General features: G+C 34.4%; 1 protein-coding gene across 2 annotated transcripts in view; it reads right to left on the minus strand.

The window, feature by feature from the left end:
• The window catches only part of ABCD2 (ATP binding cassette subfamily D member 2), a 56,274-nt gene that overhangs the window by 20,258 nt on the left and 9,603 nt on the right, over positions 1-26,413 (minus strand). For both annotated transcript variants that reach the window (XM_057491501.1, XM_036889524.2), the window contains 4 exons: positions 20,639-20,760; positions 17,649-17,817; positions 16,824-16,918; positions 13,167-13,312 (listed from right to left, as the gene is read on the minus strand). In XM_057491501.1, coding sequence (XP_057347484.1) covers positions 13,167-13,312; positions 16,824-16,918; positions 17,649-17,817; positions 20,639-20,760 — 532 coding nt within the window. The remainder of the gene's footprint in view (positions 1-13,166; positions 13,313-16,823; positions 16,919-17,648; positions 17,818-20,638; positions 20,761-26,413) is intronic.

The raw sequence follows: 26,413 nt of genomic DNA on the forward strand, positions 1-26,413 counted from the left end.
GAAAATATACATTTATCTACTTATAAAAGGAAGCACAAGAAAGGTTTACTTATACTTAGAAAAAGAAATAACAGCAAACCAGAAACTAAGGCACCTGGTTTACAGGAGATGAGAGGAACAAGGCGGAATGGATAGAGGAGGGGGTGACCTTTGTAAGTACTCTTCCTACATAGTTTTTATTTTTGGAATCATGTTAAAGTGTTACTTTTCAATAAATAAATAGAATTAAATAAGGATGAAAGAAGAAACCCTAAAACTGAATACAAGCAGAAACAAATGAACTGAATAGCATATCAAATGTATATCATAGCCGCACAGAAGTGGGAGGAGGGACTGATCCAAGTAACTTTCGAACTTGGCTACATAATTTCACCAAAAGAAGGAGGACAAAGATATCTTGAAACTTATTTGCCAAGTTTCTTGTTGGCAATGATATAGGTGTAGAAATTCTGGAGGACTGGCCCTTTAAAAAGTAAACATTTGAATAATCTTAGGAGCTAGGGTTTTCACTGTGGGAGAAGGAAAATACAAATACAGAATGTGGGAAGGCAAGAAAAACATGTACTATTTAATTTGAATTAGAGTACCAGTAAGAGTTCATGTTTTGTTTTTTTTCCATTTTTTATTTTTTTAAATTTTGGTATCATTAATTTACAATTACATGAAGAACATTATGTTTACTAGGCTCCCCCCTTCACCAAGTCCCCCCCACATACCCCTTCACAGTCACTGTCCATCAGTGTAGTAAGATGCTGTAAAATCACTACGCAAAATATCAAGTCCCTAGCTCTGTCTGCATTTGATGCATCTTCATACAATGTGTTGAGAAGGACACAACATCCTTAGGTTGTATAGTGGGTTGAATTGTGGACCCAAAAAGATATGTTCAAGTCCTAATCCCTTGTATCTAGGAATATGACCTTCTTGGAAAAAAGGGTCTTTTCAGATGTAATTAACATGAGGACCTCAAACGAGATCGTTCTGGAGTAACCAGATGGGCCCTAACCCCAATAAGTGCCCTTGGGAGAGGAGGAGAAAGAAAGGGGAAGCCATGTGAAGACAGACAACGGCCGAGATAGGAGTTGTGCCGTCACAGGCCAAGGGGCATCTGGCACCACCAGAAGCTGGAAGAGGTAGGAAGAGATTCTGCCCTAGAGCTTCCAGAAGGAGGTGGCCTTGATTCTGGCCTCTAGAAATGAGAAAATTAGTTTCTGTTGTTTTAAACCACCAAGTTTTGGTTCTAACAGATCTTGGAAAAGAATACAGGTAGTATTCTTGCAAAAAATGCTTGACCTGAATCACATCATGAGGAAACTCAGACAAACCCAAATTAGTGGACTTTCTTAAAAACAACAACAGTAACACAGTCCTGCACTCTTCACAAATACCGGTGTCATTAAAAACAAAGAAAGGATAAGGAACTCCTTCAGATTAAACTGTAGAAACATGGCAACTAAAATGCAATGTATTATGGTGGATCAAGAAAAGCAAGTTACTCTGAAGAACGGCATTATGACAACTGGCAAAATTCAAATAGGCAAAGTAGTTGGAGGACGTCCTGAGAGGACATGACCACTGGTTGACCCTCAAGCTGGAGCCGGGCAGTCAGGGGCTCCTCTGCCCTCCCTGCCATTGGCTGGATGCTCATGCCTGTGGGCCCCACAGCTGAGATGTTTTCAAGGAAGCAGCCTTGAGAAAGCAATGTGGTGCTGAGATCAGCCTGACGGTGTATGTGACTGAAGCTTGTTAAGGCCTCTGTATAAACTTCTAACATTCCGGTGAGAAGGTGCTGAGATCTACTCGTTTTGTGGCCACCCAAGACAAGCCTTGTATGTAAGTTCCCTTGCTTTTTGAATCTGTTACCTGCCAATCTGGAGTGGTCTGCCTCTTTCTTATGTCTCCACTGCCCTCTCCCTGTGTATGGGGGTCAGTTTGAGAACCAACAAAAGTATATTTGGGTAATAATATTATATCAATATTTATTTTCATGAACTTGATCATTGCATTATGTTTATGTTAGAGAATATCCTTGCTCTTTGAAAATATGCCCTAAAGTAGTTAGGGGTAGAGATTTATGATTACTGCAGCTTACTTTAAAAAAAAGAGTAAGGTCTGTGTGTGTGTGTACACAGAGAGACAGAGTTGGAGGTTTTAAGTTCAAAATGCGTTTTGTAGGTCAATTGTCTACCTATTTTCCCATAATAGGCAAATGGTTTAGTTTAAGGATAGATAGCCCAAGGTTATTTTATAACATATTTAATTAATAGTTGGAAATCAAGATATTTATATTTCATATATATATGTATATACACACATACACACACTCATATAATAAGATGTTTCAATGGGATCTTACAAGTAGAAGAAATCTCTGGTCATATTTTTTAGATTGAGATACAATTCACAGATATCATAAAATTCACCCTTTTAAAGCATGCTATTCAGTGTTTTTTACTATATTCATGAGTTCATGTTACCATCACCACTATGTAATTCTAGAACACTTACTTCACCCCAAAAAAGAACTCTTTACCCAACAGTGGACACTCTCCATTCTCCTTCCAGTGCCTGGCAACCACTAATCTGCTTTCCATCTTTGTGGATTTGCTTATTCTGAACATTTCATACATATGGAATCACAATATATGGTTCTTTTGTGATGGCCTTTTTTCCATTAGCATAATTTTCAGGTTCATGCTACATGTTGTAGCAAGTAACAGTATTTTATTCCTTTTTGTGACTAATAATATTCCATTGCATGGATATGCTACATTTTGTTAATGCATTCATCAGCTGATGGATATTTCAGTTGGTTATTATGCATAGTGAGTGGCCTTATACCTAGCAGTGGAATTGCTGGGTCATATGGTAACTCTCTAACTTTTTGAGGACCTGACTAACTGTTTTCCAAAGTGGCTACACCATTTCTGGTCACATTTATTTTACCGTATCCCCATGTCTTCCCCTCTTGCCCTCTTCTTTATCTTTGCCTCTCCAGTCTAACCATATTTTTTTAAAAAAGAGAGTTAGGAAACATATTTGTTTATTTACATCATTTTAAGCATTCATATAATGTGCTAATATCTTACACTGTAATAATAACAGTAACATTAAATGGCAATTGGCCACCAGGGCCCTTGAGCAGTTTTCCAGTTAGTACTCAGACCACTTAGAAGAAGAACTACACAGAGACCTTAGGAGACAGTACTTCGGCTAACTTCCAAAGTAATGCCGGCTCCAGTTGAACATAATCAGAAGCACAGATATCCTACCACCTTAGCATAAATTCTAGATCTAATTTGATCCACAGAACAGCCATGACACAATACATAACTGAGACTAAAATTATTAAAAATACATATAAACATTCCTTCACAAGTGTTTCTATGGGATTCTACCATAAGACTTGATGACTGGCAGTAACTGAAGTTATATTTTATATCTACATTTCTGGGAAGACAGTATAGAATCGTGGTTATAATAACGGGCTTTGGAGAGACGGTTCTGGAATTCCAATCTCACCATTTACTAGCAATGACCAAATTTTGAGCTAGAGTTATCTCATTTGTAAAATAACTTACTTTACTGTATTTGTTATGAGGACTAAATGAAGTGAGTTTTTATAAAGCTTAAATGAAGTGATGTAGTCAAAGCACTTAGTGCAGTGCAGGCACAAAGCAGGTGTTCAGTAAACTATTATGAAAACAAGGAAGTTCATTTCTACTTAGGCTTAAGTTCTCTACCTATGTGAAAAGGCGGTATCTTTAAAAAGAGCAGATGCAAAAGAATTTCTATATGGCCACTTAAGAGACTTGTGATTTTATATTTCATAGTAAATTTGTATTATTCTCCATAAGATTAATAAATAAGAAGTAACTAATTATACAGATTTGAGAGATTATATTCTCTTAAACCCTCAAGAAAGTATCTCAAATTTACCTAACTGGAGCACCAGTTAGTTCACTGAAGCAACTTATGGGGCTTCAAAGGCATCCACATGCATAAGGCTGCCAAATGCTTTCTTTTTAAGAGGAATTTGAAGGAGCAAAACTGTAACTTCTTTAAAAGGCTAATTTAATATTATTTATGATTTCTTTGCATCTTCTGAAATCTGTCAATTCTCTTTGATGAACAGATATGGAAATTTATGTCATAAGGGCTCTTAATTTTAAGGCAAAATAAAATATTTTTTGCAATGCTTAATTTCTTATTGACTTTGTAAGTCAAATAATGTTTTGAATAGGCACTCTTGAAATTAAAAAAGCCAAAACAAAACAACAAAGAAAGCAAGTGTTTCAGCTACTAAGTCTTTTAAAACTCAATCAGGATGAGATTTAAATCAAATGACAAACCATTAACGTTTTATGATGTTAAATGAAGAACTAGAAATGTGTCCACATAATTTTTTTATTTGAGCTATTTTTACTCAAAATGATATAACACAATATGAAAATTGCTATTTGAAAATTTATGTGAAGAAAATGTTGATGAAAGTATATAACACATTTCATACAATCATATATTCAGTAAGGATTCACTATTTCATTAAAGTTCCTTTTTTCCCACTTATTATGATTGTGAGAAATGGTAAAAACATTCTACATGTGTTTAATGATGAATACAGCAACTAAGGAGACACTAGTAGATTTTGTTAATTTCATTATGTAAAAATGTTATTACGAAGTCAAAGTTACTACCAAATTCTCTGGAAAGGCTATGTCAAGAAAACTTGGGATGATGTCGAACCTATTTGAAAACACAGGGAAACAGAGGATCCTCTACCCGATGTTTATATTTAGTTCACACGTGACCCTTTTCCAGTTCAAAGGCCTGAAATTTAACATTTTAAGCGAGCTCAAGTTTCTCTAGTCTTACCAAATTGTACATTATTGATAAGGATGTGAAGTACCCTTTATTAAACTTTCCTTTCTAGATGTATAAACCTATTCAGACTATCTTCTAAATATTTCAGGTAGATCAATTACCATGTCAAAATGTTATCAGCTTACTTGCGCTGGCCCATAAGAAAAGAGATCACACAACATAACCTACTACAAGTAACAAAAGGAATGGATTTCCTATAATTAGTAGCTATTGAAAAGGAACACTAGTTTGAACTTGCTTTCTCTAAATAAAATCCAGAATCAGATATACTTGTCATAGAAAAGATATTGGAATATAAGTATCACATTACTTGCACTTCCCTGATGATTAGTGATGTGGAGCATCTTTTCATGTGCCTGTTGGCCATCTGTATATCTTCTTTGGAAAACGTCCGTTCAGGTCCTCTGCCCATTTTTTAACTGGGTTATTTGTCTTTTTGGTTTGAGTTGTATGAGTTCTTTATATGATTTTGATATTAGCTCCTTATCAGATATATCATTTGCAAATATCTTCTCCCATACAATAAGTTGCTTTTTTGTTTTATTGATTGTCTCCTTTGCTGTGCAGAAGCTTTTTAGTTTGATGTAGTCCCACTGTTTATTTTCGCTTTTTTTTCCCTTGCTTGGACAGACATAACCAGAAAAAAAATTACGAATGCTGGTGTTCAAGAATTTATTGCCTATGTTTTCTTCCAGGAATTTTATGGTTTCAGGTCTTATATTTAGGTCTTCAATATATTTTAAGTTGATTTTTAGGTACAGTGTAAAAGAGTGATCAGTTTCACTCTTTTGCATGTAGCTGTCCAGTTTTCCCAACACCCTTTATTGAAGAGACTGTCTTTTCTCTATTGTGAATTTTTGCCTCTTTTGTATATATCAATTGACCATATAGGTATGAATTTATTTCCTGGCTCCCTATTCTATTCCATTGGTCTATGTGTCTGTTCTTATGCCAGTACCATAGTCTTTTGATTACTATAACTTTGTAGTATAGTTTCAAATCAGGGAGCACCATACCCCCAGCTTCATTCTCTTTTTGTTGTTCTTCTTTTTCAAGATTTATTAGGCTATTTAGGGCTTTCCTGTGGTTCCATACAAATTTTAGGATTATTTGCTCTAATTCAGTGATATGTTGCATTTAATTTAAAAATGTGATTCATAACTACTTTATTTACTAATCAGTATTTACAATTGGTGTAAGGGATTAAAACATGGTATTTGAATATACTATCCTGTGAATGGAGTAGGTAGTAAACAGATCCTGAGCTGGAAAATAAACTGTCATTTATAATTTCAGAATATCTTCTAATAAGAACAAAAAATAATGTTGTAGAAGCAATTACTGTTATCTTTTATGTTTTTCAAGAAGCATTAACAGACTAAAATGCAATATGTAAGGCTATGTCATTTACTCATTCAGAGGAGACGAACTCCTTTGATAGAAAGGTGGGAGATGGCAAACCCTCAAAGTACTAGAGAACTTTAAAAAGTAATTCAAACAATCTGAGCTAAAAGAAAACTAACAATACTTAAAGACCCAGAGGGTGGGTGCAATTATTTCCAGTATGTACTGATGACATAATATTAATGGAAATGAGTCTAATAAATATTTGCTTTTCTCAGCTTGGTGTATTACAGGGAGGGTAGATAGGACAGCCCTGCTTAAAAGTGACCAAAAACAAAAGAAAAATGAAAATATTTTGCTTACTTGAATCTATGGTATTTCTGATCTACTCAGACATTGGAGAAACATCCAATTGATGACAACTGTTAAAATCCTAACTAACTTTCAAAACCCAGGTAAAATGATACACAGTTCTATCATATTTTTCTTCATTTTGAACATCTATAGCATGTCTTGCTTTTTTGAGGTATTTCTCCTGGTTTTTATTAGTTGCATATTTTGTTTATAACGAAATTTGACGTAAGTACCATATTGACGGTGACTATGTCTTACACGCTGTCTACTTTTCCATAGCATCTTATAGCAGGGCTGTAATAAACACTAGTTAAAAGAGAAAAAAAAGTAGAGTATTGACAAAGAGTAAAGTACATTAATTTTCCCAAGACATGAAGCACAATATCCCAACCATTCTATCCCCATTTTGTACCCCCTTTTTTCTTGTTCTTTTAAAAAATGTTGAGTTAAATTTAATTTGCTCCTTATAATACAAGGCTTCTTCACTTCCTAACCTTTCATTTCTCAGACTCCAAAGTTAAGGATGGATAGAAATTTGTATGTTACCTTTTCATACAAAATTGCGGGAGGTGCGAATCGATTTCAGATCTGTTGGCCTTGGTGTAAGTGTTTGGGCAGAGCGGTGTGAGCAGTAAGACCATGACTGAAGTCTCTGTCCCAAGACACTTCCACCAAGCAGGGGCCGTGGGAGCAGGAGCGCTGGGAGCCCCATTACAGGGTGGGTCGGTGCCCGGCTGGAGACTTGCTGAGGAGAGATACGGGATGGATACGAATGATCCTCTGGAGGATTAAAGAAAAAAAGCATAAACGAGCTCAAGATTTTGTGACCTTCCGGCAGTCAACGACTGTTACTGCCTTTCTCCCCTCCCTCCTTCTCCTTCACGTTCGTTCCCCTGACCCCCACCACATGTGTTAATTTCTCATTTTGGTGAGTGTTAGTGTATAGTTATATTTGTTAGAGGTGAACCAAACAAATAAATAAATAAAGGATTGGGCTTTTGAGGCTTTAATGGCTGAAGACGGAGATGCCCTCGGGAATCACCAGGTGGCCAGCAGGCCGTAAATGAGTGAACTGGGGAGGGCCCGAGTGGAGATCACAGACCCCCCCTTTGGTACTTGGGAAGAAGACGGAGAAACCACACCAAGAACTGACAAAAGAAATTCAGGATTTGTATCCAAGTGGAAGACTTTTTCCAGAAGGTCAGGATGGCTAGTACAGTAGAGAATACTGAGTTTCAATTATCAGCAGTGTAGTCACATTGCGCAGGAAATGCAGTCTAAAACAGCCTAAAATAACCAAAATATTTTCTTCAGGTACCATTTGAACAAAAGTTAAATTTAGATTTAGTGTAGCTAAATTACATTTTAGATGAAATATATTTTTGCTAAAATTTATCAAATGCTCAGCAGTTATCATAACCAATCATGAATAAAGATGAGATGAGAGGAAGCTGTTTTGAAACTAATTTATACAGCATATTTTATGTGTATCATTGAACTAAGGCCCAGATTTCCTTTTATTTGGTTTTCATTCTTAACATTGCTAAAGTATTAGAAGATATTAACTTGGAAAATATGGAGATCTCACAATTTCTTAGGAATTTAGGTTTCCCAGCTTGCGATCTGAACCCTACGTAGCAGCATTCTCTGAAGATTTGGTTAAAAAAAATAAGTGGCCTAATATGCTTAATTAGAATGTTTTCTCCTTCAATAGCTCACTTTTTCTTCTGTATACTACATGACATTATCAGAGATCCACTTCAACAAAACCCATTCATTTTTATCCCATGAAAGTAACAATTAATGTATATTTGTTCATTGCACAAAGAGATCCATTCTCTACCAAGTTTTTCAATTTCAAAAAATGAGAATATGGGGACTATTATAAGTTCTATTTGTGACTTATGAAGTTTATTCCATAGGTACACAGGACTCAATTCTATATTTATTTTATAGGTTTTTTTCTGCTCAACTAGTACTTAACCAATATTCTATTGTTATAAATTAATGCAATAAAATATTAGATAATATTCATTAATGAGAATATTCCAAGAAGAAAATAAGATTACCTACTGATAAATATTTTAAGATAGGTTGTATAAGCTTTCTTTAAAAATCATAAAAATTTAGATTATTTCTAAATTTTCTAAAAAAAAAATCAGTGGCTTTCAGAATATAAGAAATAAATACTACATTTAGACTCTCTTAGTTTATATATACATTTAAACAAATTCTATGCTTTTTAACAAGATATTGGTCCTATAAGATTTTAAACATAAACACAAATTTTTGTTTCTAGAAACTGTATCTAATCAAGATAAAATGACTTTTAACACTACTTAATAAAAATACTTTAGCTTAAAAAGTAGACTTTTCATTCTCATTTTCTCCACTAAGTTGTAGGTGAACTTTCGCTAAGGTGACAGTAAATTTCATAACTAAGAAAAAGTTTCTCAGTAATTGATGTTTGTTGCAAAATAAAATAGCTAAGTCCTCTGGGGGCAATGACTGGGGTTGATGCCCTTTGTTTTTTCTCCCATTTCTTAATATTTATGGTGAAATACACATAACAAAATTTATATCTTAACCATTTTTAAGTGTGCAGTGGTATTTTTTTCTTTTTTTTCCAGGTTTGAGATAAAACTGACATAAAACATTGTGTACATTTAAGGTATACAACAAGCTGATGTGTTATACTTACATACAGCAAAGTCACTATCACCACATCGCTACCTGGCACTTGCATCACCTCACATGATTACCATTTCTTATTTGTGGTAAGAACATTGAAGATTTAATTCTTTTAACCACTTCCAAGTATACAGTATATTGTTGTTAACTATAATCACAATGCTGTGCGTCAGATTCCCAGAACTTATTCACCTTCCAAATGGAAGTTTGTCGTTTTGACCAACATCTTCTGAATTCCCCCACTCTCCATCTCCATCCACCATTCTACTCTATTTCTATAAGTTCAGCTTTTTATATTCACAGTTAAGTGATATCCTACAGTATTTGTCTTTCTCTGGCTGACTTATCTTAGTTAGCATAAAGCCCTCAAGTTCCATGCAGGTTACTGTAAACGACATCATAGCGGAATACTATTTCATTGTATATAGACACCGCATATCCGCTATCCATTCATCTACTGATGAACACAGCTTGCTGCCGTATCTCGGCTGTTGTAAACAATGCTGCGATGGAAATGGGGGTGCAAAAATCTCTTCAAGATCCTGATTTCATTTCCTCTGGATGTATACCCAGAACTGGCATTGCTGGATCAAGTGGTAGTTCTATGTTTAATTTTGTGAGGAACCTCTGTATGGTTTTCCACAGGGGCTGCACCTGGATACAGTCCCGCCAACAGCACACAGGATTGCCCTCTTCCACATCCTCACCAACATTTGTCATTTCTTGTCTTTTTCATGACAGCCATTCCAACAGGTGTGAGGTGATACTTCCTTGTGGTTCTGATTTGCATTTCCCTGATGATTAATGATGTTGAGAACCTTTTCATGTCCATTTCTATGTCTTCTTTGGAAAAATATCTTTTCAGTTCCTCTTCTGCCCATTTTTCAATAGAATTGCTTTTTGCTCTTGAATTGTATGAATTCATTACATATTTTTGATAGTAAACTCTTGTTAACACATGATTGGCAAATGTTTTCTCCCATTCTGTAGGTTGCCTTTTCATTTTATAAATTTTTTGCTGCGAAGGAGCTCGGATGTGGTCCCATTCATTCCTTCTTGGCACCATTTCAAAAAAAATCATTGCCAAGACCAGTGTCAAGGAAATTTTTCTCTGTTTTCTGGCTTCAGGTCTTTTGTTTAAACCTTTAACCCATTTCAAGTTAATTTTTGTAAGCATTGTACATTAGGGGTCCGATTTCATTCTACTATATGTGATTATGTGATTATCCATTTTCTCAACACTCTTTATTGAAGAGACTATCCTTTATTGTGTGCTTTTGGCTCCTTTGTCAAATATTAGTTCACTATATATTAGTTCACAGTTTTGTCATATATGCCCTTATTATGTTGAGGTATGTCCCTTATATACTCAGTTTGTTAAGAGTTTTTATCAAGAAGGCATGTTGTAATATGTCACATGACTCATCATTGTCTATTGAGATGATTATATGATTTTATCTTTACTCTATTAATGTGGTATATCACATTTACTGGTCTGCATATGTTGAACAATTCTAGCATCCCAAGGATAAATCCTGCTTGTTCATGGTATGATTCTTTGAATGAGTTGTTGAATTCAGTTTGCTAATATTGTGTTGAGAATTTCTGCATCAGGCATATTGGTCTGTAGTTTTCTTATCTTGTAGCATCCTAATCTAGCTTTGATATCAAAGCATGGAATATGTTTTTCTGACCCTTCAGTCCATGTGTATCCTCAAAGCTGAAGTGAGTCTCTGGTAGGCAGCATTTTGGGTCTTGTTTTTTTAAATCCAGCCAGCCACTCTATGCCTTCTGATTGCAAAATTCAATCTGTTTATATTTAGAATAGTCATTGATAGGTAAGGACTTACTAATGCCATCTTATTGTTTTCTGGCTGTTTTGTAGTTTTCTTGTTCCTCACTTCCTTTACTGAAGCATTCCTTTGTAAATTGGTGGTTTTCCATGGTGGTATGTTCTGATTCTACTTTCTTAATCTGTTGTAAATCTATGACAAGTGTTTGCTTTGTCATTCCCATGAGGCTTACATAAAACTTAACAGTCTATTTTATGCTGATAACAATGTAACTTTGATTGTATTAAAAAAATCTACCCTTTTACTCCCCCCTTTTATGTTTTTAATATTATAATATACCTCTATTTATATTGTGCAGTATAATCAACAAATTATACTAGCTATTGTTACTTTTAATAATCTCGTTCTCTAACCTTTCTACTAATAGTTAAATGGTTAGCACACCACATTACAGCATTAGAGTATTTTGAATTTGACTATATATTTACCTGGACCAGTATTGCATATTTTCATACACTGTAATGTTACTAATCAGCACGCTTTCACATTTCAATTTGAAGAACTCCTTTTAGCATTTCTTGTAAGACAGGTGTAGTGGTGATGAAGTCCCTTAGGTTTTGTTTAGTAAAGGAGATAGATACAGACTCTTAATAAAGGAGAGTCTTTATTCTTCCTCCATTTCTGAAGGACGAATTGGCTGGATTATGAACTTTCTTATTCCTTGGAAATGTCATATTTCTCAGGGCACAGCTATATGTAAGAACTGTATCTTTCATATTATATATGAAATATAAAATAGCTAAAAATGTAAAATTTATGTATATAATTTTATTTTCTTTGAGAGTTATTCTATCATTTAATAATATTTTCCTCTTGAAACTACATTTTATAACCTGAATAAAAATTAAAATCAGTCCACTTAAAACATTAATGTCTGACACTTAAACTTATGCAGCATAATTTAGTTTTCAGATTCAGAAGGTTTCCCAAAGGGCTGTAAAGCAGAGACAATGGCTCTGATGTCACAAGAAGTGCTGTCTTTGGTGTTTAACATGAATGGCCATGACACTGCTCACATCCAGTATTTTCTTACTGCTAAGGCAGTTCTACAGCCTTCTACACTTCAGATAGCTTCCTATCACTAACATAGGTCTTATTTTAAAGCAAAGAACCCCACAAAACCTCCTCTACCTAAGTACGACATACGGTCTAAACACTAGAGCAATGGGCGGATGGTACGAGCACTCTCTGACAAAGGAAAGGGGGCAAAAGAGAAGTGCGATTGCACCGTACTTGATGTAACTCTTATATTTGCTCTGGTCTATGCATATGGCCTAGGCTCTACTAGGGTCAGTAGAATTGTTCTCTAACACAGTAGGAGGAGTTTGTGATGTCTGCCTAACCCAGGGTGATTACAGATAAAAATTACTGGTCAGATGAGCACGACATATGCGTCTTCCAATATCATTTTCTCTCATCCACAGTGAGTATTCCAAATTCTCAAGCATAATTTTGTGTTTAGACATTTCTAAAGTGCTATGAGAGACGATGGCTAAAGACTTCAAAAGAAACAGTGTTCTTTCCTATGTTTACTTTACACTCATCCTTAGAGTAAAATATTTTTAATTAAGGTAGTTTCCAATCATTAATTAATCATGTAGCATAACTGTAATAAAGGCTACTTTACAGAGGCTTTTAAAACATATGTGAACAATTTTAGAACAAATGAACGAATGCAGCTTGATGGGGAGACACGTATACCCTCAAAGTATAATTTTTTCTATGACAAGACATGATCTGATATCTAAGACAATCTAATTACTCTTTTGACTAGCCTGCTATTCCTGGAGACTCACATCTATAGTCTTTGAATGTTAATTATATCTAGACACATGTAAAAATGAAAACAAATGGTATTGTCCTGGGAACTATTATAATCAAAACAGTAATAAAACTTTTTAAGATAACTGAATTTTTAGCTCCTTAATAGCTTGTCTTAATGAAAACCTGCTTAAAGATTACTAACTGAAGAGCCTAAGGAATCAAGATAATTCAAAAGCAAAAGGAAACTGTTTCTTGTGATATAAAAAAATTACCTACCTTTGTGGAATATAGAACATATGTTGAGGCGGTGGTTTATAGAGGACTCCTTCATACACAGGCCAGAGCCCACTTAAAATTCTGAAGAGGGAACTTTTCCCACAACCATTGGGACCAGTTATCAAAAGATGCATTCCTTCTTGTACCTAGAGAAATAAAATTACAAACTATAATATTTAAAAATGATTTCATTTTGCAGCATTTAAAAATGATTAAAAATAAAACCTTTCCAACACATGTTAACCTAGGATGGGCAGGAATCAAAGAAAATATATCAGGATTGAAAACATCCCAGTTGACTTTTGACTATGCTCTGAAGCTAAAAGTGTCATAAAAAAATCCACTTCCAAAGAAAACGCATCTTCTTGGAATGAGCACTGGCCTCCAAGATCTTAACGGAGGCCTTGTTATCAGACACACACATGTGACGACATAACCACATGGGAAATAAGAAACTGTAAACATTTAAATTAAAACATTAAAGTTTATTTATAGTAATATTTGATTAAATCTATATTGAATTCAAATATGACATTGTTGTATTTATCAGGTGGAGTTATTTAGCTATAAAGCCCAGTTACTCCAAGAGCCAACCGGGTTGTTTAATTTTGTACTTCAGCAGTCTGAAATGCTACAGAAATCACAAAAGCCTGTAATCAGAGACATAAAATGATTCTAATTCTGCTTTCTTCACAGATGGAGAAAATAGGTTTGCTAAACCAAGGTATAAAAAAATCAAGACGATTGTAATTTAGTCTTATGTCTAGGGATGAGTTAAAACAAATATATACATATTTGTATATGTATATATACATATATAAAACAAAAGCTAGTTATCCATTACCAATTGGATGCTTCTCTTTAGAATCTTCTAGCTTATTTATCACTTAAATTTAAACAGTTAAATTCCATGAGTTCTCAGTCCATGCAATAGGATTGGAAAGTTGTCTTAGTGTGGTATTTAAAGGGTATTGTGAAGAAAAAGGAAAAAACATCATGAAAAATTTTGACCCACTTTTAAGAACAAATGATATCTTATACCAGTGATTTAGAAGTGAATATAGTGTGAAAGCAAGAGAGGCAGAAACGTACAGTGTATCTGTAGATGTAGCTTTGTGTAGTACAGATACAAGTATCTAAGTACCAGTGAAGTGCAACAAGTCATACTGAAAACTCCAAGATGACAGAGCATTATTACATTACTCGCATTGTAATACGGGACCAGTTAGTGCTATGTCTATCCGTTACTCATTTGCTGTATATAATATGAGCTGAAAGAAGACAATAGGGAGAGGGAGGGGGGGAAGGGGAAAAAAAAGGGTTGAGATGGAAGTTAAGTAAATGGACTGAGAATGTACAGAATAAGTATATGTAAAGCAAACATAGTTCAGATTCATATTTTGTCTGAATAGTTAGGCACTTCCTCAGCAAACTTTGATTAAATATCTACTGTGCGCCTGACATTCCTCTCGACAGGGGATACGGTGCTGCCCCAAGACAGGGTCCCAGTTCTCGTGGAATTTGCCTTCCCATGGGAAAGACAGCAGTAAACACATGAACGAAAAATGTAGTGATAAATGCTAATATGACAGAGGTAATAATAAATGCTAATATAAAAGAGGAAGAAATGTTAGGGAAAAACAGCACTGTGAGGTGGGAAGGGGGCTTTCTATTGATTGAGTGGCTGGGGAAGTCCTCTTTAAGGAGATAACATTTTGGCTAAGTGGGGGTGACAAGAACAGTGAGACCTGGGGCAGAGCATTCCAGAAGCAAGCCTGATTTTGTAAAACCTGACCCGAGATATTTTTTCCCCCTAACTGTAGCCAAACTGAAATGAAATTCAAGGAAAATCCTGGGAAGAACCCAGAAAGAATTAATTTTGTGATTTGCTGTGCTCTTTCACTAGAGACAGAATTAAGGAAGCCTAATTTTGTAGAAGCATAAGTACTTCCCAAATGATTTTTTTGAAGTATGTGGCACAGCAAAAGGCATATTCATAAAATATTTTAATAGGGTCACTCTCTTTTAGGAATTCTCAGAAATTTAACACACTTTGAGTCCTAAGAGAAGACTTTTTATATGCATATTATCTTTTTTAGCATGTGTTTTATGGTATTTAGTAAATGGTGAGTGTGAGACAAAAAAGAATTCTCACATTCATTGAATGCTCTTCTCTAGATTGTTTTTAATTCTGAAGGACTAACAAGAGGATGAGAGCGTTTTCTAGAAACCAGTTTGTCAGTCCACGCACAGGAAACAGAACTTTGTGTTATATTCTAGGGATCTGAGACACTAGATAAAACTTGAACCCTGTCTGTGTCAGAAATAAAAATTATCATAAAAATGTACTATATTAACACATATCTTGTAGAACTTCAAGATTTATGATACCTTTATTAGATTAACTTTCTTAAAAATTCATTTTATATAAAAATAAATTGAGCTCTGAATGTTTTCATAAAAAGTGTGATGTTGCCACAATAATGTTGGTAGTAGATGGCAGAATTTAAGACTCTTACTTTATTTAATAAATGGAGTAACAAGAAACTCTATACAAAAACTCTATACAAAAAGTTATAAATTACGTTGCTGAACTATTAAAAAATATTTAAATATTCCACACATGCCTCTTCAAATGTTTTATTTCTGGTCTACATGAGATTATGGTGACTCATCAGCACCTCTGTGGTAATAATGTTCAGGCCCAAATAATTAAATACTCTATAGACCTATAAATGGGGAAATAAAGCCTGACTGAATTGTAGCTAAAACACAATTTCTCTTATATTTATTAACACAGATTCCCCCCCTTCAGCACTTCCCATCCTCTTCTAGCACCTTGTTTATTTGCAAATACATCTTTAATAATTAACCTAGACTAAGTCCATATTAAAAATCATTAGTACATTTATTGCCATGTTTGTAACTCTGTTATGAAGTTCAATCATGTCTTTGCTTGAAGCTTACATATCTTCATTACAGTCATTAATGTGTATCAGTAAATTATTTTGCACTTTAACTTGAAAATGTACACTTGAATCTTACAATGCTTTATAGCAGGACCTCAGGCTTGTTAGCTATTTTTACATCTTATCTTTTGTAATCAAGACATAGACTATTAAATAACAAATAACTCTTATTCTTAACAAAATTAAAACCTAAATTCCAACCTATGAATTTTCTAATTATTTTTCTTAGTAGAAGATATGATTATTGAAAATATAAATTTACAGCATGTGTATTAACAGAAGTCAACTTCTAATGACCTCTATCCCTGTATTTTAGTATATGTATTACAATATAGGCTTGTATATTTTGAGTAATTCCTATAAAGAGAAAAATTAAAATGCGTTTGCAGATATTAATTTTTGAGGACATCTATTGTTCCCCAAAGTTACCTCGTATAGGCCCTCAATGCACTGTAATTTTTATTTTCAACTGGGCAATAAAGCAGTAGAAATTAAATTTCTCTTTCTCTCTGCTTTCTGAGGAAGTAACTCTTCTGTAATTGAGCCACTATGCATACCTGTCTTGATTTTCCCTCCTTTCCTCCTTTCCATGTGTTCCTCCAAGCATTTAACAAAAGGTACATGAATTCTGAGTTGTTTTGTGTTAGTGTGATGGCAACAATCAGAAGATTCCTGAATATCACCTTACTTTGAAGTTTAGCCTGGAAGCCACCACTTCTCCTGTCGGTGTGATTATGGGAACATTCTCACAAACAATTCCATGATCCACATCAATAACTTCTCCTACAAATGAAGTAACAGTGTATGTTACAAAACCTATCACATTATTGCTAATTAAATAACTCAAAAGGATAAAGCAGCATAACAGATAAGTTCATTATAAAGATAAATCACAGTGATAAATTACAGAAACATATGTGAATCCAGGTCCCTACATCCAAACCTAAGTTTGATGTCAACATTGGCATTGCGACACATCTACTTGGAAAAATATTTTTCAGGAACATTATTCTGCAATAATCTAATATCAACAGCATACTGAGAGCAAAGCTCAACTCTATTTGTTAAAATCAAGCCATGCTTTTTATAGCTAGTTATTTCTCTAAGTTAATCTTTCCATGCTGCAAAAAAGGCAACAAAGATGTGAAATCATACAATTTGTCAAAATATGATACCCACATGTAGGCTTAAAAAACACAGAACAAAGAACAATATGACATTAACCCTAATTCTATATTTGAATTTTAAAAGCAAACAATTCATTTTGCCATATGTGCAGTTTCCAAAAATAATTCTAGAATTTTGTCTTAAATGAAAGAAGCATAGTATTTTTTTTTATGGTGATGTTAGTCACCACTTCTCAGTTTGCAACACTAACTTTTGGAGTAATTATTTAAATAATGAAATGTGTTTTTTTATAATAATTAAAAGCTATCTTTTCAAAACCTTTGGTTCTGTTGTTAAAGTTAATGCTTAAATATAGGGAAAATATATGAACATTTGAGTTTAATACCTTTGATTTCTAATGTGTCACTGAGGAGTAAAGGTATGTTAGCTCCATTTTTGCTGTGGTTTTCAGACTCTTGCATGACAGCAGTTCTCTTATAAATGCCTCTCTTTACTTCATCAAAGACCCAGAACATGTTATACACTCGAGCAGTATAGCCTGCTAATTCGGTGATCTAAAAACCAACACAGAGAGGTAAAACAGAGTTAGTGTGCCCAAGACAGATTATATACAAAATCACATAATGTTAAAGATCTTATTTTATTACATGCAAAATATAGGTAACACACCTGATAACTAAAACAAGTAACAATAAAAAGCTTACCAAGAGAGCAACATGGCAAAGTGTCAGTCTAAGCTTGACTGGAATTATAAAACACATAAGGAATTATTCATTCAAGTCAGGGTTCCAAATGAAATGTAAAGATTTTAGAATATTAGAGGGGCTTAAAGATCTTCCAGTCAAATTTCTGATTGGGTCCCTGTTTACATGATGAATTTTGTTTCCAGAAAATTAAAAATTTTGTGAAAAGCTTAAGTTCATTCAATAAAACAATGATCCTCTATTTTGATATCTTTTTTCCAATTTAAAATGAAAGACTTAAAGAAAAGGACAAATACATTTTTTTCTTAGTATGAAATGAATGTTTCTGAGTTGAACTGATTATCAAACTTCCTAAGGTTAGCCAGAGAAAATAGCCCTCTAGATGATTCCAAAATTGAGAGTGAGCTCAGTGAAAAATTTCATATCCTTTTCAGATCAAATCCCACAATTCAGTTTCTTTTTGAGTCAAACATAATTTATATGCCCAAAGGAAAACATTAAATATGGTTCTTTTTTTCCAGATGGGATTATAGGAAAAAAAATGAGATCAATCTATGCTGTAGTCCATAGGCTCAAAAGAGTGGTGTCTTGCTCCCATTCTGCCAGTTGTCCAATTTAGGTTGACTCCCCTGCTGTTTTTCTATTAAAAGAACACCTTGTTATCAGGGGACTGTGATAGGTGACTCATCTCCTGTCAAGACCATCTTTCTCAGTGAAAAGGGAAGCACAAAAACCATTCCCTCACAGAAATATTCACCGGGAAATTGGTGCCAATAAGCAAGGCAAGCCACTAAAAAATTGTGGGATAATATAATAATACTGACATTTGTGTCAAATTTTTGTGTGTGCAAAAGTTAAGCAGTAAATGAGTAGGTAGCACTATTAAAATCTTCAACCACATATATCTGTGTGAGAAGTCTGTAATTAGATTGTTATTTTTATATGTTATGTTACAGCTATTTAAAGGGTAATTTCTAAAATGTTACCTGGAAGAATCTCTTGAGTTCCCAAGTAGAGGAAAACAGAGCAAAGAATTGATGAAATAAGGATTCAAAGGAAACCTGGGTAAAAATATTTGCATAGAAAAAAACTCCAAAACCAAATGGATAGTAAATTAAAGAAAGTCAGGAGGTAATGAGTTAGTAGACCAGGTTGCAGGGTGGGCTGGGCACTGAGTGTCTGAGAAAAACTGAGAATGTGACTGTAGACGAATGACTTTGGGACACAGGACAGGGGGTCTGCGCTGGGACTCTAATTAGCAGAGAAGGCCTGGTGCTTTCCCACGCTGTCACAGTGGTAGTAAGATTCTGTAGAAGGGAATATTCTAGGATTCAAAACACATTCAGGCAAAATAAAGCAAATCACAATTATTTCTTGGGTTGGAGACAATCTAGAAAAACTAATTGACATGCTTTCTGTGACTTACAGCAAAGTATCTTAATGTGAGATGGCTGAAATGTTGATTTATCATTTAATTTTAATAAGTAATTCATGACAACAAAAAAACCTACCCCAAAAACTATGTCTCCAAATTATCAAAATTACTATTTGAAAATTGTTAAAAATGGAGTTGTTTTGCTATGTGGCCTTAAATACTGGGTTTTATTTAAAAAACAAAAGAAAAACAAAAAACAGTTCAATAAATCAATAAATGAGACTGTAAAGTTTTGTCAGCAAATCACAAACTTTGTGACTCTTTTACATGGTTTATTCAAGGATGATTTAACAGACGGTTAATTTATATTGATGCTCTGATAATTTATATTAGTACAAAAGCCACAGGAGTAATTGATAGGGAGAATAACTGTCCAAGGGAATATTGTATATTTGAGTTGAATACAGTGATTTTTTAATCAAAACCATGTGATATCTGTTGGTCTTACTACTATTCTCTTAGCAAATATTTATTGACCACATATAATATTCCAGGCATTAAAACAGACATTAGCAATGTAGATGAGTAAAACAGTTCCCGCTCTCCACTCAGGGTCTGGTAAGGAGATAATTAAAATATGATGAAGCACCAGATGTATTGTGAACACAGAGAAGGAAGATCCAGACCTTGTAGGAAAGTAAGAAAAAGATGGACTCACAAGAGTCATATGTGGCTGGTGAGGCTTGACTTGTCAAGAAGGATGAGTAAAAGTTTGCAAGTTATATAAGTAATATTATAGGCTACCCTTTATTGAGTGCTTAATATGTATTGTTTAAAATATTTTACATGGATTAATTCACAACACCCTTACAAAGTCAATGTTATCATTATCCCCATTTTAGAGATAAGGAAACAGACACAGACAGATTAAGAAACTTGATCAAGTTTACATAATTTGTAAATACTGGAGCAAGAATTTAAATTTAGTCACTCTGGTTCCAGAATCCACACCTAGGGAACTTTTTTTTTAAATTTAAAAACAAATATGTCATACTGTAGACAGAAAAAAAGGAGTTACAGTTGAGAGTGTAAAAATTAAAGGATATGAGCAGCAATACACCTGAGAGTTGCTGCCCTTTATCTTGATTATATTCTTGGCTAGATTTTTTTTTTGCTAGATAAAATTTTTGCTAGAGAAAAGATATGTTTCCAAAACACTAAGTATATCTGGTGACTTACATTTTGCTTGATTTTCACATATCTGACTATAATCAAATCGACAGGAAATGCAAGTACCTCTTTGTATGAAGACATAATCCTTTCAATAGCATCAGCTCCAGAGGCCAGTAAATTTCGAGCAGTGGTAAAGGCTTCTGTCCGTTCACTAACCATAGCTTGTTTGGGGCCATCCTCTAGATCTAAAAGCAAATTACAAAACTGTTTTGAGTTTTTTCAAGTGACTAAATGTTTAATACAAATGAAATTGTGGCTAAAAGAACCACATGTAAATTTTTCATTAGTTCCAGCAATTTCCTAGAAATCTCATGAATTATTGAAAATAGCTCTCTTTTCTTTCATTACTCTTCTCAAAAGAGACTTAGAACAATTAAACATATAGGTATTAAGGCTATTTTCACTTAGTGAAATAAAATACTGATTTGGTCAATAAAATATAATTAACTAGAATATAAGCAAATATTTCTAGTGAGGTTCATTTGCATTAATAGAAATGCAAATGGCTGACCCCCAAAATCTATTCTCCATCTACCTATTTCAACTCATCTTAACCCAGCAGTATTCCAAACATGTACTACTCTTGTTTATCCTCTGGTATTTGCATATACGATTTCTTCCAACTTTAATATATTTCCCTTTCTTTTTTTGCCTAGCTCTTAACTCAGGAAAGTTAACTCTTTAGTATACGTTTCCCTGGAAATGCTTGTCTGGCTTTTGTAATGCATTGTAAGTTCCTTAAGGGTCAAGGTTGTTGTGTTTTATTCTTTATTCCTATATTTTGCAGAGTGTCTAGCACATAATACTCCTTAATGTATATTCAATGGATGCCTGGGTGCATGGATGTCTGAACATCCTAAATTACTGTCAATGCAGAATTATGGCTAAGAGTAAGGAGTCAGAACAGGTGAATCTAGGCTCTAGTACTTATTGGCAAATAGTAAGGTGACCAAAGCAAACTCTTACCCATGCCTATTTTCTCATGAGTAAATGAAGGAAATAATAGTACTATCTCAAACAATTCTATCTCAAGGGTTGTTGTGAAGTTTAAAGGTGAAATGCCAATGAAATGTTAGCTTAGTCCATGTCGTATAAGTGTCCTCAATGTTAGCTGTTATTATTTCCTCTAGTTATTATTTTTATTATTGCATATGTACTCAATTTCATCTTATTCTTCAAAATTATTCTCTCTGGGTTATTCCTTTAATCTTTTCATCAACTTGATTCGCTGTCTGATCCTTCTACAGATTATCTCCAAAGCTCTACATTAAATGCTATAAATTAATGAAAAAATTAGAATGGCATAGAGAGCCATAGGCCCACTTTGATGTTTAGATCTCTGGTTTATCTCAGCGCAAAGGTGTTTTCTTCCATGACAATGTAAACATTTAACTTGTGTCCTGCTGTGACTACCATATACTTCTACCTGCACTTGCCCATGGACGGCTCGGTTGAGTTTGAAAGGGTTCCATGCATAATATAAGGTAAAATTCACTCAGCAGGTATTTACTGAGTATGTAGATGTGTGAGAAATTAGGCAAGGTGCTAGAGGACATGCAAGGCTGAAGGTGATTTTCAGACTCTTAAGGAGCTTACAGTTGGGCAGAAGAGAGAAGACAATTTTCCAAATAAGCTCGGCAGGGAAGCCTATGATGAGAGGTAATGTGAGGTGCTGGGAGGAGGCAAAATTCATTTTTTGCTGCAGGAGACAGGAAATGCTTCATGGAGGAGCAGACTGAGTGAGGCCTTAAGCACAGCATACAATTTAATAGCTCACAGAGAAGGGCAGCAATAGCAATAACACAGGGAAGGGAAATTTCAAGCAATGCCAATTGAATGACAAACATCCTGGTAATGTTACAGTAGGGCTGGAGTCCGGCACTGATTTCACTTGAGTATCAGAATCACCCTGAGTTCATGGGGACCTTTTATGATAGTCCAGTGCGGTCCCTCCTGACCCTGCTATTAATTACTGCTCTAGAAACTACAGTTAGTTCTCTTGAAGAATGAGATAAATAAAAAAAGGCTCTGAGCACTGGTATAAATGAGGAGTGAAAGACTGATTGGATAAATATCTGGGAACAGAATGTAGATATTCTTCAACACATTTAGATGTGTGATAAAATTTAGATAGACACAAAAAAAAAAAACTATCAGAAAATTCTCAGCAAGCTAACCAAAAGAATGAATTGCTGTCTCAGTTAAAGCACTAAGAATAGTTCAGACTCAGAGAATTTGGCTGATGATCTAAAATAATTATGTGATGTTATGAATTTGGGTTAAAAGGGATTTGAAGAGCAGCTTTCATGACTGCCTCTGCTAAGGAGGAAAAGCACTAACACAGATGGCCTGGCGTTCGACACGGCATGGTACTTTCCATGTTGCTTTGGCCGATTCATGTCTACTGGATTCTCTTCATGCTTTTAGGAACAAAATCACAAATAGCTCTGGACAGATTTAACTTTTATTCTACTGGCTGCTCTCTGGCTGGTACTGGGAAAGCGGTGCCAGTAGTATTTTGTAATGCACACAACAGCCAACTGTGTAACGTCTCTGAGGAGGCCGATTTCTTAGTGTCAGAGAAATAAATTCATGACCTAAAGCCCTCACTTGTTTTGTATCTGAGGTCAACACATCATATTTTCCTCACCAAATATCTTAAATATTTTTTCAAAAGTTCCTTTTTTAAGGATTTAATATTTAACATGATATCTGCTCACTTTACTACTTTCCCACTCTGCTAATAGTAAGTATATATTGAAACATAGTCATGTCTGTTGCTATTTCACTAAAAAGGTGAGAAAGTATTTAAAAACTGAGGTTATATCCATTATACATTTGTCAAAACCCACAGAACTGTAAAATACAGAGAATGAACCCTAATGGAGACTGTGGACTTGAGTTAGTAATGTGTAAATATTGGCTCATCAGTCATAACAAACGTACCATACCAATACAAGATGCAGGTAATAGGGGAAATTGTGTGAAAGCTGGGATATTTAGAATTCTCTGTACTTTATGGTACATTTTTCTATAAACCTAAAACTGCTCTTAGAAATGTCTATTAATTATCAAAAAATTAAAAAATGTTGGGTATTTCTCTATTTTTTTCCTATGGCCTTAGAATCAGAGTTTACTTATCTTCATTTATATTTTACCTTTGTCACCCTCTAAATCTCAGCAAAATGTATGGCCTTACCCTACTTTATAATATACATAAATATAAATTCTAATTGGATTGCAGATTTCAATATGAAATGGAAAACCAATAAATTTCTACAAGATAAAATAGGAGGATATCTTTATGACCTTGGGTTAGGCAAATAATTCTTTTTTTTCAATGTGGAACACTTATTTATCTTTCCATTTATGCAAAAGCATATAATACATTATATGATTATGTCTACAAAGTCTTAAGAGATCATTCAAACTGTATAAAATAGAAATTCCATATAATAAAAGAAAAAAGAAAATAAAAGTGGTCAGGGTATAGTCAATAACAGTAATTGTAGCTTTTCTTGGTATAAGTTTAGGCAAATAGTTCTTATACAGGGCATAAAACCACTAACCACTAAGAAAAATGATTGATAAGTTGAACTACAGTTAATTATGAACTTGTCTTAGATACCATTAAGATTAAAGAGGAAAAAATGGAGCAGAAAAAGATGTTTGAGAGAATGTGTGTGACAAAAGACTCATTACAGAACACATAAAAGTTTTTACAAAAGAGTAAGAAAAAACCAGATAAGTCAATTAAAAAATGAACAAAAACTTACTGGCACTTCATAAGAAAGGCTGTCCAAATGGCCAATAAACAAATGAAAACGGTTTAACCACATTTGTCACTGGAGAAATGCACAGTAAGACCACGATGAAGTCCTGTCGTACATTCAAAAGAATGTCTAAAATGACAAAGACTGACATCGAACATTGACAAAGATGTGGAGCAACTAGAACTCTCATATGTACCATATGATACTATTTATGCAAGGTTCAAAAGCAGCAAATACCAATGAATAGTCAGTAAAATACTCACTTGGGCTGTGGCATGAAGGTGTGGGTATGGGGCAGGAGTAAGTGGGGAAGGGTGTGGGGGCTCAGGAAGGGGCTTTGACTGCAAAGAGATGTGGGAGCTTCTGGAATGAAGATAAGGTTCTGTTCCTTCTGAGTGGTGATTACATAATGCGCTGACCTTAAAGATTCATTCAGTGGGACACTAACGATTCTGTCCTCATTGGCATGCATGTTATATTTTTAAAATTACAGTTACATATATGCATAGCTAATTACAGCTAAAAAATGTATGTCTTTGATATGTATTGATAATTGCTGCTTCAATAATTGGTCAACAGGAGGGTAATCTTATCCAGGAAGGACCTGGTAAGGAGCTTTCGCTGGCCTTGCCCAGAACAACCCTTGGTATGATGAGAAAAGGAGTGCCTATGACATTAAAAAATTGAGATTATAGCTCCCAGGTAACTATTTTCTTCACATAATTTCATTCTTGCTTTTAACACAAAGCAATAAAGGGGCAATGTCCCCTAAAAAAGTAAAATAGAAACTAATAATTAGCTATTTCAATGCCTCTTTTTCAATCATTTGGTTTCATGATTACTTGGTCTCAAACTAAGTCCTTTGTAGACTAAGTTCCAGTATAGTTAACACAGAGGCAGCATGGTGAAGGGGAGAAAGTAGTGCACCAGGATTTACATCATGTCTTCTATTCTTAGTACTCCCACTAACCATCTGGGTGACTTTGGGCAAATCTTGGGCTCCAAACTAGATGACCTGTAAGCTCCTCTTCTGATGTGAAATGGCATACCATAGACAGTTTTGTAATGTGTATTTTAATATAAACATAACCCTGTCCTTACTGTACAACTGCACTTAAAGTTATAGGTAAATGCTATAACAAATCTACCATAGAACTATTTTTCTTTTCTCTTTCCCCCCACAAAAGATTATGCAGGCTCTTCCTCCTATCTGTATTTTTACCTCTGACTTCCTAATCACTGGCACATGCCTTTAACAATAATAATCATGCCAGCAAACATCTGTTGAGCATATCTTACGAGGGAAGTATTGTTCTCTGTTTTCGATATGTCATCCATCATCTTTAATTCTTGCAATAGTTCTGCTATAAATTCCCCCCATTTTGGAAATGAGAAAATTGAAACACAGAAAGGTTAAATGATTTGCCCATAGTCACAGCCTTACTTAGCAAGCGATGGAACCAGCGTATGAATCCAGGCAATCTGACGCCAGAGGCCACATGGTAAGAATATAATCAATATTAACAATGCTTCCACCTAAGGTCTTACTACTTGCCAAGGACTGCTTCAAAGCACTTGAATACATTTCCTATAATTTCATAACAATGCCGTAAGATATATATTAGCATCCTTAAAATCAGGATAGGAAAACTGAGGGATATAAAGTTTATGTAACTTTCTACAGGATGAATAACTACTAAATAGCAGAGTTAAGATTTGAACAGTGGCCTGCTTCTTTCTGTATTCTTTCTTTTCTCTATCCTATGTTTCTCTTCTTTTTTTCTGCCATTCCTCTCTAATTTGGCTATTTTTTTCAATTCATTTTTGCCTTAAAATATATAATATTATATACTTAATTTATCTCTAACATAAGGGACAACTCAGGTCTGTAATTCCAAGACCTGAAGCCTCAAAGATATATCATTATCTAAAAAATAATAAATTATTTTGTCTGAGTAAAATGATATTAATATTTTCATGTGTTAAGTCACTATAGGCCAAATATATTTAGTAAATACATACCCACAAACATTATGAGCACATATATAGTTACCTGAGAAATTAC

The sequence above is a fragment of the Manis pentadactyla genome, chromosome 14, assembly GCF_030020395.1.
Source record: "Manis pentadactyla isolate mManPen7 chromosome 14, mManPen7.hap1, whole genome shotgun sequence".
Classification (NCBI taxonomy): Eukaryota; Metazoa; Chordata; class Mammalia; order Pholidota; family Manidae; genus Manis; species Manis pentadactyla.